General features: G+C 46.2%; 1 protein-coding gene across 1 annotated transcript in view; it reads left to right on the top strand.

Moving 5' to 3' along the window:
• ZNF512 (zinc finger protein 512) overlaps positions 1 to 11,796 on the top strand; it is a 28,981-nt gene extending 17,185 nt beyond the window's left edge. Inside the window, exons 9-14 of the mRNA XM_059832236.1 lie at positions 4,947 to 5,114; positions 5,743 to 5,937; positions 6,625 to 6,726; positions 7,979 to 8,041; positions 8,634 to 8,732; positions 9,214 to 11,796. Coding sequence (XP_059688219.1) covers positions 4,947 to 5,114; positions 5,743 to 5,937; positions 6,625 to 6,726; positions 7,979 to 8,041; positions 8,634 to 8,732; positions 9,214 to 9,513 — 927 coding nt within the window. The 3' untranslated portion in view covers positions 9,514 to 11,796. The remainder of the gene's footprint in view (positions 1 to 4,946; positions 5,115 to 5,742; positions 5,938 to 6,624; positions 6,727 to 7,978; positions 8,042 to 8,633; positions 8,733 to 9,213) is intronic.
• The last annotated feature ends 1,576 nt before the right edge of the window (positions 11,797 to 13,372 follow it).

The raw sequence follows: 13,372 nt of genomic DNA, 5'->3' as shown, positions 1-13,372 counted from the left end.
TGGACGCAGTACTCCAGGTGACATCTCATGAGAGTGGAGTAGAGGGGCAGAATCCCCTCCCTTGACCTGCTGGCCACGCTTCTTTTGATGGAGGCCAGGATATGGTTGGCTTTCTGGGCTGCAAGCGCACATGGCCAGCTCATGTCCAGTTTTTCATCCACCAGTACCCCCCAGTCCTTCTCTGCAGGGCTACTCTCCATCCCTTCATCCCCCAGCCTGGATTGGTACCAGGGGTTGCCGCGACCCACGTGCAGAACCTTGCACTTGGCCTTGTTGAACTTCCTGAGGTTCACAATGGCCCACTTCTCGAGCTTGTCCATGTCCCTCTGAATGGCATCCCATCCCTCAGGCATGTCAAGCACACCACTCAGCTTGGTGTCATCTGTGACTTTGCTGAGGGCACACTCGATCCCACTGTCTATGTCATTGAGGAACATATTAAACAGTACTGGTGCCAACACGGACCCCTGAGGGACACCACTTGTTACTGATCTCCATTTGTACATTGAGCCATTAATTGACTGTAAGTCTTTGGACATGGCCATCCAGCCAATTCTTATCCATTGAATAGTCCATCCATCAAGCCTATATCTGTCCAGTTTAGAGAGAAGGATGTTGTGGGGGACTGTGCCAAAGACCTCACAGAAGTCCAGATAGATGACAATCTATAGCTCTTCCTTTGCCTACTGGTGTAGTCACTCCATCATAGAAGGCCATAGAAGGTTGGTCAGGCAAGACTGGCCCTTGGTGAAGCCACACTGGCTATCTCAAACCACCTCCCTGTCCTCCATGTGCCTTAATATAGCTTCTGGGAGGATCTGTTCCATGGTATTCCCAGGCACAGAGGTGAGGCTGACAGGTTGGTAGTTCCCAGGGTCCTCCTTTTTACCCTTTTTAAAAATGGGTGCAATGTTTCCCTTTTCCCAGTCACTGGTGACTTTGCCTCACTGCCATGATTTTTCAAATATCATGAAGAGTGGCGTGGCAACTACATCAGCCAACTCCCTCAGGACTCTGGGATGCATCTCATCAGGTCCCATAGACTTATGTATGTTCAGGTTCCTCAGGTGGTCTCAAACCTGATCTTCTCTTACATTGGGAGGGACTTCGCTCCTCCAGTCCTTGCCTTGAGGTCCCTCCACTCGAGAGGTGTGGGAAGAGAGATTGCCGGTGAAGACTGAGGCAAAAAAGCTGTTGAGTACCTCAGCCTTCTCCTTGTCTGTTGTAACCAGTTTGCCAGTTGTGTTCATTGGTGAGGTGCACTTTCTTTGACCTTCCTTTTCTGGCTGATATACCTATAGTAGCCCTTATTATTATTCTTTGCATCCCTTGCCAAGTTCAGCTCCAGCCGCGGCTTGGCCTTCCTGACCCCATCCCTACACAACCGGGCAGCATCCCTATACTCTTCCCAGGATACCTGTCCCTGCTTCCACTGTCTGTGCATTTACAGAATCACAGAATCACTAAGGTTGGAAAAGACCTGTCAGATCATCAAGTCCAACCATCAACCAACAAACACCACCATGCCCATTAAACCATGTCCCACGATGCCTCGTTCACACATTCCTTGAACACCTCCAGGGATGGTGACTCCACCACTTCCCTGAGCAGTTTATTCCAGTGTCTCACCACTCTCTCAGTAAAGAAATTTTTCCTAATATGCAGTCTAAACCTCCCCTGGCGCAGCTTGAGGCCATTTCCTCTTGTCCTGTCATTCATCACTTGGGAGAAGAGGCCAACACCCACCTCTCTGCAGTCTCCTTTCAGGTAATTGAAGAGAGCAATGAGGTCTCCCCTCAGCCTCCTCTTCTCCAGACTGAACAACCCCAGCTCCCTCAGCCGCTCCTCATCAGACTTGTGTTCCAGACCCCTCACCAGCTTTGTCGCCCTTCTCTGGACACGCTCCAGCACCTCAATGTCCTTCTTGTAGTGAGGGGCCCAAAACTGAACACAGTATTCAAGGTGCGGCCTCACCAGCATCGAGTACAGGGGCACGATCCCCTCCCTACTCCTGCTGGCCACACTCTTTCTGATACAGGCCAGGATGCCGTTGGCCGCCTTGGCCACCTGGGCACACTGCTGGCTCATCTTCAGCCGGCTGTTGACCAACACCCCCAGGTCCTTTTCTGCAGGGCAGCTTTCCAGCCACTCATCCCCAAGCCTGTAGCATTGCATGGGGTTGTTGTGACCCAAGTGCAGGACCCGGCACTTGGCCTTGTTGAACTTCATAAAGCTGGCCTGGGCCCATCGATCCAGCCTGCCCAGATCCCTCTGCAGAGCCTTCCTATCCTCGAGCAGATCAACACTGCTGCCCAGTTTGGTGTCATCTGCCTTTTAGTTTGGTCGTCTTGCCCTTCAGATTGGTCATCTTGCCCTTTAGTTTAACCAGCAGGTCTCAACTCAGCCGTGCCAATCTCTTGCCTTCCTTTCCTGATTTCTTACACCTGGGGATCGAGAGCTCTTGTGCTCTGTGGAAAGCGTCCTTAAAGACCTGCCAGCTCTGTTCTGCTCCCTCGTCCCTGAGGACAGTTTCCCAGGGGGTCCTATTAACTAATTCCTTGAACAGCTGCAAGTTTGCTTTCCTAAAATTCGGGGTCCTGACTTTACTCTTTGCCTGTCCCATATCCCTTAGGACTGCAAACTCTACCAGTGCATGATTACTGCAGCCCAGGCTGCCTCTAATCATGATGTCTCTGATTAGCTCGCTTGCATTGGTGACCAACAGGTCCAGTAACGCACCCCGTCTGGTAGGGCTGTCTATTACCTGGCTTAAGAAGTTATCCTCGATGCACTCCAGGAGTCTCCTGGATTGCCTACAGCTCACCGTGCTACTTTTCCAGCAGATGCTGGGGTGGTTGAAGTCCCCCAGCAGGATGAGAGCCTGCAAGTGTGATGCCTCCTGTAGCTGGAGTAAGAAGGCTTCGTCAGTAGGCTCCCCGTGGTTGGGTGGCCTGTAGTAAACACTGACTACAAGGTTCCCTTTGTTGCTTCGGTCTCTAATTCTTACCCATAAGCTTTCAACCTGCTCATGGCTATTCTTCAGAGACAGCCCTTCACAATCTATCCATTTCGTGACATAGAGGGCAACCCCTCCACCCCTCCTTCCTCTCCTGTCCCTTCTGAACAGCTTGTAGCCATCAATAGCAGCACTCCAGTCATGGGATTCATCCCACCAAGTTTCAGTAGTGGCAACTAGGTTGTAGATTTGTAGGAGCGTGGTGGCTTCCAGCTCCTGCTGTTTGTTACCCATGCTGCATGCATTGGTAAAGAGGCACTTCAGCTGGACTGTCGGCCATGTCACCTTTTTAGAGGAACACCCCTTAATTCCTTTGAGGTATTTCACTGGTGTTTCCCTGTTGGCTCCTATTACCTCAGGAGCCCCTGGCTTATCTCCGTAAGACTTCCAATGTGTTCCAGTGTACCCAGCACATGTCAGAGCAACAGGCTGAGGGCCCTTGGTAGCACCCTGTCCCTCAAACCTTGGTGTGTCATCCCATGGCTTGTCATGCGTGAGCCTGATGTTATCCCCTTCCCCCTTCAAGTCTAGTAGTCTCTGGAGGGACTTTGGTGGGATGCTGTGTTACCTGGAAAGCAGCAGAATGCCTGGAGAATTTCCTCTAAGCACTTATGAAGCATTAAGCACAGAGAATGAATTTTGGAATGACTGATACTTGGTTAGAACCTCATGACTAAACAAAGTAGGAGTCTAGTGAACACTAACTAGCTCAACTAGAAGTTTTAAGGCTTCACACATGACTTGTTAGGTGACATTCTCTTGCTTACACTAGAAATGAGTTCACCTTCGGTTACTGTCTGATCCCCATTTGAACTCTTTTAGAGAAGATAACTAGGGTGATTAAAATGGATTTTTTATTTTTGATTACAGTGGGTTTTTAAATGGCTTCTTTAAACTAGATGTGTAAATGTAGATTCAGCAAAGGTATGACTATAAATGCATTCAGTGGAAGATGTCAGGGAGGAAGAAGTTAAAGGATAACCATTTTACCTTGCAACAGTATTATAAACTGTTCACAGAATTACACAATTGTTAAGTCTGGAAGGGAACTTCTGAGGTCATCTAGTTCAATCCCTGTGCTCAAGCAGGGTCAGCTAGAGCTCTTTGAGTATTTGATGTGTTGGTGTCTTCAAGGGGGATCGAGAGGACACTGAATTATTTCTTGTGTGCACCACAAGTATTTTATTAATGTGTACTTCTACTCTTTCCTTAGTTGTTTGTGATAGCTGGGAAGATGGTTTTATGCATAATTAACTGTGTGAGTTTGTCTGTGGTTTTTGAAAATACTGAGAATGGCCACAGCTAGAGAAGGGGATGAAGGGCAGATCGATACATCGAAGAACATTAAAATCTTGCTGATGCATGTTTAATTTGTCCTGTTTCCAAGCTCAGTGTCAAGTTGATCACTGGATTCAGCGTTAGGAGATACTCTAGTAAGTGACATCCGCAAGAACCATTGGAGTTTTTGTTGTCTTCCGCTGCAGCATGAAGGCAATAGCTGTATCCTAGGAATAGCTGAAAGTTTTATTTACCATCACCGTAATATTGCTGTGTTCCAGACAGTTTGACCAGCCAACCAAGTATAAAACCTTCCTCTTTTTCTGCCCAACTCCTCCATTTGTATCTGAAAATCTTTCCATTTTGTGCATCCTCTAACATCTTGCTTCTTCATTCCATATATTGAAATTTTCTGTTGCCCGCTACCTACAAAGAAGTTCTAAGAAACAGTTTCTCCCAGTTGCAGCCAATTCTTTGTCCCAGATTTTGTCTATCGGAATAGACTAATGTTAAAATTTACTACCTGATTGTCTCTGGTCTGACAGGAAAAGTGATAGTACTTTGGTCAGCAAACTGTGGATTCTATACACAGTGGTCTTGTGATCACTTGGAGAGCGTTTTACTTCCATGCATTTTTCTTCTTCATTGACAGGGCTGCACAGGCAGCTTCACTAGCATAATGGGATACCTATATCATGTTAAAAAATGTGGGAAGGCTGCTTCTGAGCTGGAGAAAATGGCTATGAAGTGCCATCACTGTGGAAAAGCATACAAATCAAAGGCAGGACTTGTCTACCATCTCCGATCTAAGCATGGGCCAGTAAGTGCAAATTGCCATACTTGTCAGGATAGTGCGGTGGAACTTCAGCCATCCAGACTTGAGACGCATGCAGGCTTTTGTCTGCTGCTTGGGTGGGTGATGAGGGATAGCAAATCTTTGCATTTTTCCATATCTCTGGAGTATCAAGAGTCCTCGATACTTTTCTTCTAACAGCAGCTGTTGCTGTTCTGTGACTAGGATGAAGTTTTTAATAGTAAATCACCATGGCAGCAGTAAACTTTTCCCAGCCTGACTTCTGCTTCATGGAAGAATGATGCTAACATGTATAACTTGCGAGATGCTTTTCTTTACTCTTAAAAGACCCAACATTGGAGCACAACAGGCAGTACTATGCTTGTTGTCCATGAGGGTTTTACAGCAAATGATGTGATATCCTCTCAAGACCAGTGGCTGCATGAAGCACTCTGCTTGAGTCTTACTGTTGTGACCTCCCTGGGTAAATTTGAGAGTCTGTCTCGCTAGTGGGATGCACTTCTGTCCTATGTCTGTGACAGTGAACCACAGCTGCAGCAGCGTTTTTGTGAAGGATTTGGCAGAATATTTATTCACAGTATTTATGTAACTGGAACCAGTGAAGGAGGCTCACCTTTTTTGGCCTTCATTGCAGGTCACTTTCCTCCATGAGGAGAGAAGAACAGAGAGCCTGAAGGAAATAAAACGAGAGCCAAACAACACAGGCAGAGTTCAGAGGAGATCTGCAAAGGTGGCAATCTACTATCTCCATGAGCTAGCTGGAGAAGAGCTGGCCAAAGAGTGGCCCAAGCGAAAAGTTCTGCAGGACTTGATTCCGGACGACCGGAAGGTACAAGGCCTTAAAAATGCTGTGTAGGGTTTGAGTATTTCTTCACATCAGATGAGTCTTGCACTGACATCTACCCAGTGTTGCCAGTGTTTAGCGGCCCATGGAAAGCAATATGGAAGAAGTAATATCTTGTGGGAGGGATCAGGTTTTGCTCTCTCTGGTCTTAGATGATGGTATTGCTACAGTAGCAATTGCTGTGGTATAAGTATTTTATCCAGGCAGGGTATAATGACTTTCAAGTCCTATTGCTGTAATTTTCAATGGGCACAAGTAATGAAGGCAGTTATAGGCAGTATGTTGCTCACAACTCACTGCAGATCACTGCTGCCATGCAGTGATATTGCATAGTTTTTCAGGCTTCAGAGTTTCCAGGAGCATGTTTTAGGCTGTAAGGGAAACCCAAGGGAAAAAGATAATTTATGATTTTAATGCAGTAAGTACATTTAGAGGAATTGTTGTAGTCAAAGTTATGGGAAGTTTTGGATTCTAGTATTGTGGGGGTTTTCCAGATTAAATGGTTTGTAGAGAGTCAGTGAGACGGGAAAAGATTGATTATTTAGAGTTTGGCTGTTAGAGTAGAAGAAGAAATAACACTTCTGTCTCACAACTTGGGAGAGAAAGGGACATACTTGGCACTATGTGTAGCCAAAAATGCTTCCAGCTTTCAATTCCATCTCTTTATCTCAGCTGAAATACACTCGTCCTGGACTGCCCACATTTAGTCAAGATGTACTGTGCAAATGGAAAACGGAGATAAAGATGTACCGAAGAGTCCACTGCCCAAATCAGGTAATCCTTAAGTTTTTCTGAAGCCTCAGAGGGGACAGATTTGAGGTCTGTATGAGCCAACAACTTTCCACAACCTTGAAACTGCAGTTTGTTTCTCTGTGGGAAGCAAATTCTGCTCCATTTCAGTATGGTTGGTTATTGTAACCAAGACCCTGTTTGGACCGTTGCCCTAGGGATGATCCCTCTAGGGATGTGTTTGTCCACTTCAGAGCCAGTAACTTGGTATCAGACTGGTACAGCTTTCACATCCAGCTGGGAGGTGATCTATTTGGAGGTTTGAGTAGTGGAAAAATGACAGGCCCCTGCCTGTCTAGCAGGTGTATTAAATCTAATCATAGAAGAAGGGAGGAGTAGAGATGGAAATGTAAGAGTAGAGGGACTTTGTCTGGCACAGCACTTAAGTTTTCTTCTGAAAGCTGGAAATAGTCTGCAGAAGACTCATGCATGGCACTATTGTCCTGGTCTAGGGATGCTTATGCATGTGCACTTAGTTTCTTACAATCCCGCAGCAGTCAGATCCAATGAGAAGAAATGGCCTCATTGCTGGAAACGATGGTAGATGTGACGCACGTGACACACACTGCCGGATAGCCAAGGGTCAGTGGTGACTTCTGTCTGGGTTTGGTGTAAAGACAATGCCTTTCCCCTGCCCCAACCATCTTCAGCCCTTTCTCCCCAGTTTTCAGGCTTGCGTCATTTCCAAGTGTAAGAATTGCAACATAATGTATATGGAGCCGTCCCCAGAAAGCAGCTGTCCTATTTCACCGACCAGTAACCCAGAAGCATGTCTTGCACCTGCCTCCTGTTCCAGGGTCTGAACTGAGACCATTGATGTCGGATGCAGTACTTCTGCTCTGTGCCACTAGATATACAAGCAGGGCAGGAGAGATTGAAGTGTCTTGTACTTGCCCCTGTACTTTGTTTGAAAGTGGTCTCTGCTGTGCTTTAGGCAAAATGCAAACTATCGTTTTACTCAGGCTTTTGATAGAGGGTGAATATAACTGTGACAGTAGTTTCTTTATTATGTCTGAACACACTCAGAAATTGGAAATATTTAACTTACTGAAAGCTTACGTCCCTTTTAACTGTCTTTTAACCAGAAGCTTTCTGGCTTTGTAGGACTTAGTATCTCCCTCCCTCTACCTCTCTTATCCCTTTTGGAATTGTCTTCCAGAGAATGAGACTTTCTTGTACAGGAAGATGTGATTTCTTACTAGAGTTTTGCTGACATGCACTTTTTTTACTGTTTCAGGGTTGTGAATCTGTATATGGCAGTGTCTCGGGACTCAAATCTCACCTTGGCACGTGTACCTTGGTTGGTAGCCTTCCTGTACTCACTATCTTTTATACCAACAGCCTGACTGTCCCTGTCCTTCAGATATCTCCCTGTTCAAGCTGTTGTTCTGCCATCTGCTAATCTGAGTTCCTCACAATTTGAGTGCTTCCCTATGTGCTAATGGGGTTGCCATTGCAAATATTGCTTGAGGCAAGCAGGAAGCATCTTAATGGCATGCATTTTAGTGAAACTGCAGTCCTACTGTTAGATTCACAGCTACAAGAGCATTTTTTCCAGGTACAATGCTGGAGACCTTGTAATAACTCACAGAGTAGTCCAATGCTTTGTGGGCATAACTGGTCAATGATGTCAGTGCTCCTGTAGCTAAAGGATTGTCTGGTATAGAATCATAGAATCGTTTAGATTGGAAAGGACCTTTAAGATCATCAAGTCCAACCATAAACCTAACCCTGCTAAGTCCACCACTAAACCATGTCCCTCATCCACACTATGAAAAAGAGTTTCTACTTCTAACTGCTGGGTTATATCTGAGCAAGATTAAAATACAATATATAGGTGTATCAGCCTTCTAGGCAGCAATTGGTGATGGATTTTTTTGTTTTGGTGCCAGGGAGACTTTGTGGCTGGTAAATACAAGTGTCTCCTGTGTGAGAAGGAGTTCATTTCAGAGAGTGGGGTCAAGTATCACATCAACTCTGTGCATGCTGAGGTAAGGCAGGCAGAATGGAAGTCCTCAAACCCCAGGTTGTTGGAGGTGGGGAGGGTATCTTGGGAAGGAGATGCTGGATGCTTGCCCTGTTTTATTTCTTCCTTGATCACTGTTGGGAGCAGGGTCCTAGACTCGAGTGGCCTTTGATTTGCTTAAATATAGCTGGTCTTATGCACTGGTCTGGGGAGCAAGTGTTGTGTCATGTCACAGGTCTTGGCCCAAGCTGCTGCTGCTCAATTCAGCTCTTCAGCATTTCTCATGCCTTTAGCCAGGCAATTGCCAAATCAAATCTGAATCCTCTGAGACAGAGTGACATCTGAGGAGAAACATCGAAGAACAGAGCTTTGTTAGGCAGCTGCCTTTCCAGATCTCACATTTCAGGAAACCCTTGTCCCACAAGTTAGCTTTATTATAAGCCCTGATAGGCTTTATATGGTATTTCCACTATCAGTACCAACCTGTTGCCTTCTAAACCCTCCAGGACTGGTTTGATGTGAACACAACTACCACCAAAAGCTTTGAGAAGCTAATGAAAATCCGCCAAAGAGAAGAGCAGAGGAAGCAACGGAAGAAACGTCCTTTGACCCGGGGCAAAAAGAAGAGAACTGGGACCTTGGCTGCCAAGAAGCTCCCCACTGCTGGAGTTGAAAAAATGAGGAGAAGTAAGAGAGGTCGTCCACAGCGGGTGGACAATGAGAGTGCCAGTAGTGAGGAGGGGGAGCCCCAAGTTGCACAGAGAGCCGAATTTCCAAAAACCAGCCGCAAGCGAGGCCGGAAGTAAATCCCTAGAAGAAGAGAAGGAGTAATCCTAAAGCTTTTCAGTTACAAGCCCCACTTCTGCCAGGCTCATAACCCACGGCACTAATATAAGCAACTGAATGTCTTTGAGACTGTGACTCCATTCTACTCAGTGACCTTGATTTTGAAACTGCTGGCTCTTGGTCAGTTGTGAGAGACTTCAAACCAAAGCTGTGGTACAGAGGCTGCCTCTCTTGATGTAGTTACCTTGGACAGTGGCACTAGCAGTGTACCCAGTGTAGTTCCTGCTTTGGTTACAGTCTCAGTTTGGGTCACTTTAGTTGCTTGTTTAGTGGTTACCAGTACAGCAGCTGTCTGTTTTGTCATCTTCTGATGGGTGAGATCAGGGTTCTTTTTTAGCAGTTCTCCCTGTAAGGGACTGACTAGCACATTGTTTAGGTCTCTTTAAGGGGGGAATCCTTCCTTGCACAGTATGCACACAAACTAAGCAGCGTTGTGCAGAATACAAAGGCTTTAGCTTGCCCTGTAACTGTCCTGTCTGTTGTCAGCAAGGCTGCCACAGAAGAGCAGATACTTTCCTAGCATGTGCTCCAGTCTGTTGCACAAGGCACTGTCTCTACTTCATACACTGATGTTCAGGCTCAGCACCAGACCATAGCACATGAGCTCTGGTCTGCTTATAAGTGATGGGACATAATTATTACCCTCGTCAGGAACCCAATATTCCCCTGGTATCTGTCTTCTGTAGCACTGGGCATCGAATGTATGTAAAGGGTCTTCCAGTCCAGTGAGGAATAAATACTCTCCAGCCCTTTGGAGATTCACTGTCCTTTCAGAGACCCCCAGAAACTAATGTAACAAGATGGCCTTCGTGGGCCCTCTGAAGACGGCTTGTTTCAGACTCACCTGGGAAACAAACTTACTGCAAGACAGTGCTTATCTACAATAGCAGTCTTGCTAATGGTGAAACCCAGGTTCCATTGAACTGCCTTGCCAGTGTGTTGTTCTTTGCCATGCCCATGCTCCCATAGTCTCCTTTTTTTCTGCACTGTAGATGCCACCTTCGTTGTCTTGTATCACCTGTTTCTTTTCAATACTGCTTCCTTTGTGTGAGTGAGGTATATTAGCAGTGGCTTCCCTGTGTGGAAAAGGTTAAAAGAAGAGAGTTCATTATTTTAAGTCATGTGTTGGCATGATCTCTGGGTCATAGGGAGTATCTTCTGGTGCTCCATAAATGCAGCAGATGTAGAAGCTAGTAGGAAGCAGCAGAACAGGTAGTCCTACTCTGTCTTTCAGAGAATGAGTTCTCCAGAGTTTCTGTTATCCAAAGACCCACTGTACCAGGAAGTTGCAAAATTTGACCTTTTCCTTGCAGTTTTGTGGGCAAGAAAATAGGCAGCTGGCTGCATGTTACCTCCCCGTGAATTTTCCCTGTCTACCAAAGTTGCTGGTGCTGAAATTCACAGGGAAGCCATTGCAGTGCCTGGTGAACAGGCAGGTTTATACGTATGTGTTACTGGCAGAATAATCACATTGGCCCTGACAGTGGGGAGTGCTGTATGGCCAGGGTGTTCTCAAGAACTGCCTCTCCCGTATAATAAGCAAAGCAGACCCCGCTGAGCATGGTCTGTCTCATGGGGATTAACACCTGTATGGTAGTGAGACAGCATGCAGTGCTCCATTGTGATTTACGTGCAGTAGTTACACTGCCTTTTGGAACCAGCTGTCACTGTGGTTGCAGTGCTGTGCTGAAAGTATAAATATGTGGACTTCTGTGCAGGGCGTATAAGGTTTGCAGTAAGAGGGGCAAGATCAGAAGACAACAAAATAAAATGTCACCAGTGCAAGAATGTGGTTTCTTGTCTGTTTGGTGTTTAGTGTTCTTGGTACCATTCCAACTTGCACAACACACCCCAGCCTGCCCACTTGGTTGTCCTGCATGCTTTGGCACTGTTCAGTGGTCTGCACCATTTCTCCTCAGTACTCCACTCTGCACAGCTGTACTTTGACCGCGCATGTTTACTACCTTCCCACCCAATAGATGGAAAACACAATAAACCCATGAATTAAAGAAGGTTTTTCTTAGTGGATTTCAGTGTAGAGTCCTATTTTGCTGTCATTTATGAGTTACTAACCAGACCTGCTTTCTAGACGTGGATACTTCGTGACCACCTGGATTTTGTAGAGTTACATCAACAACATTCCCCCACATAACATGGCATGTGGAAAGAAATCATTATCCAACAGTCCATTCATGCTCCATCAATGTTACAGCAGATCGTTTGCTGGATTGGCTCAAGCTGGTAGGAGGTGGTGGCACTGCTGCCCCAGCACAGTCCACTGCTTTTGAGGAGTGTGATCTGTTCAGGAGCACCTGCATCCTGCTGTAGATGGACTAAGGCAGGCTACCCAATATGACCGCAGCCATGCTCTACTGGTCTGAGGGCATGGGAAAATTTAGACTCAAAGAAGGTATTTTAATTGGGGAATTCACAACATCATGTGTATCCAGGGCTATAAATAACATATAAAACCAGCTAATTGTATTACAGCCTACCATGATAAAACTTACTGTTCAAGCACCCTAAGTCTGCTGTTCAATCTATTGTTAAGAGTTCAGTTAACCTAACATTTTGCAAATCCAGGTCAAAATTCTACCCTACAGAATAGAATGGTTTGGGTTGGAAGGGACCTTTAAAGACCATCTAGTTCACCCCCCTTGCCACAGGCAGGGACATCTTTCCCTGGATCAGGTTGCTCAAAACCCCATCCAACTTGACCTTGAACACTTCCAGTGGTGGGCCATCCACAGCTTCTCTGGGCACCCTGCTCCAGAATCTCACCACCTTCATCATAAAAAATTTCTTCCTTCTGTCCAATCTAAATCTACCCTCTTCAAGACCATTGTCCCGTGTCCTGTCACTGCAGGCCTTGGTAAAAAGTCTCTCTCCATCTTTCTTATAAGCCGCTTTATATACTGAAAGGCCACAATAACATCTCCCTGAAGCCTTCTCCAGGCTGAACAACCCCAACTCTCTCAGCCTTTCTTCATAGGAGAGGCGTTCCAGCCTTCTGATCATTTTTGTGGCCCTCCTCTGGACCTGCTCTAACAGGTCCGTGTCTTTCTTGTACTGTGGGCCCCAGAGCTGGACACAGTGCCCCAGGCAGGGTGTCATGAGAGTGGAGTAGAGGGGAAGAATCACCTGCCTCGACCTGCTGGCCATGCCGCTTTTGATGCTGCCCAGGATACAGTTGGCTTTCTGGGCTGCAAGCACACATTGCCATCTCATGTCCAATTTTTTGGTATCCCCAAGTCCGTCTCCACAAGGCTGCTCTCAATCCATTAATCCCCCAGTCTGTATTGATATTGGGGATTGCTCTGACCCATGTGCAGGACCTTGCACTTGGCTTTGTTGAACTTCATGAGGTTCACAGGTGCTCACTCCTCAAGCCTGTCAAGGTCCCTCTGGATGGCATCCCTTCCCTCAAGCAAACCAACTGCACCATGCAGCTTGGTGTCATCTGCATACCTGCACTCAATCCCCCTCTCAATGTCATTGATGAAGATACTAAATAGTATTGGTGCCAACACGGACCCCTGAGGGACACCACTCATTGCCCCAGCAAACTTGGCCTTGCTCTTACAAATTCTATTTGAGCAAGTGTATATTTAGAAAGAGATCCAGTTTTGAGGGGGGGGAAGTGACAAAAGAGACCAGCTAGTCACTCAATACTTGTTCCAGTGATTAATTACACTAAAAATTATGTGTCTTCTCATTTGAACTTCTTTTAGTTTCAGCCTCTGCATCTCATATTGCTCAGTCCTGGTAACTTAAATAGATTTATGGTATCAGAAATTTCTTCCTGCATATTTGTAGTCA

Source organism: Gavia stellata, chromosome 2 (assembly GCF_030936135.1).
Source record: "Gavia stellata isolate bGavSte3 chromosome 2, bGavSte3.hap2, whole genome shotgun sequence".
Classification (NCBI taxonomy): domain Eukaryota; kingdom Metazoa; phylum Chordata; class Aves; order Gaviiformes; family Gaviidae; genus Gavia; species Gavia stellata.
The sequence above is the reverse complement of the archived record's forward strand: the minus strand, read 5'-3'. Positions and strand labels throughout refer to the sequence as shown.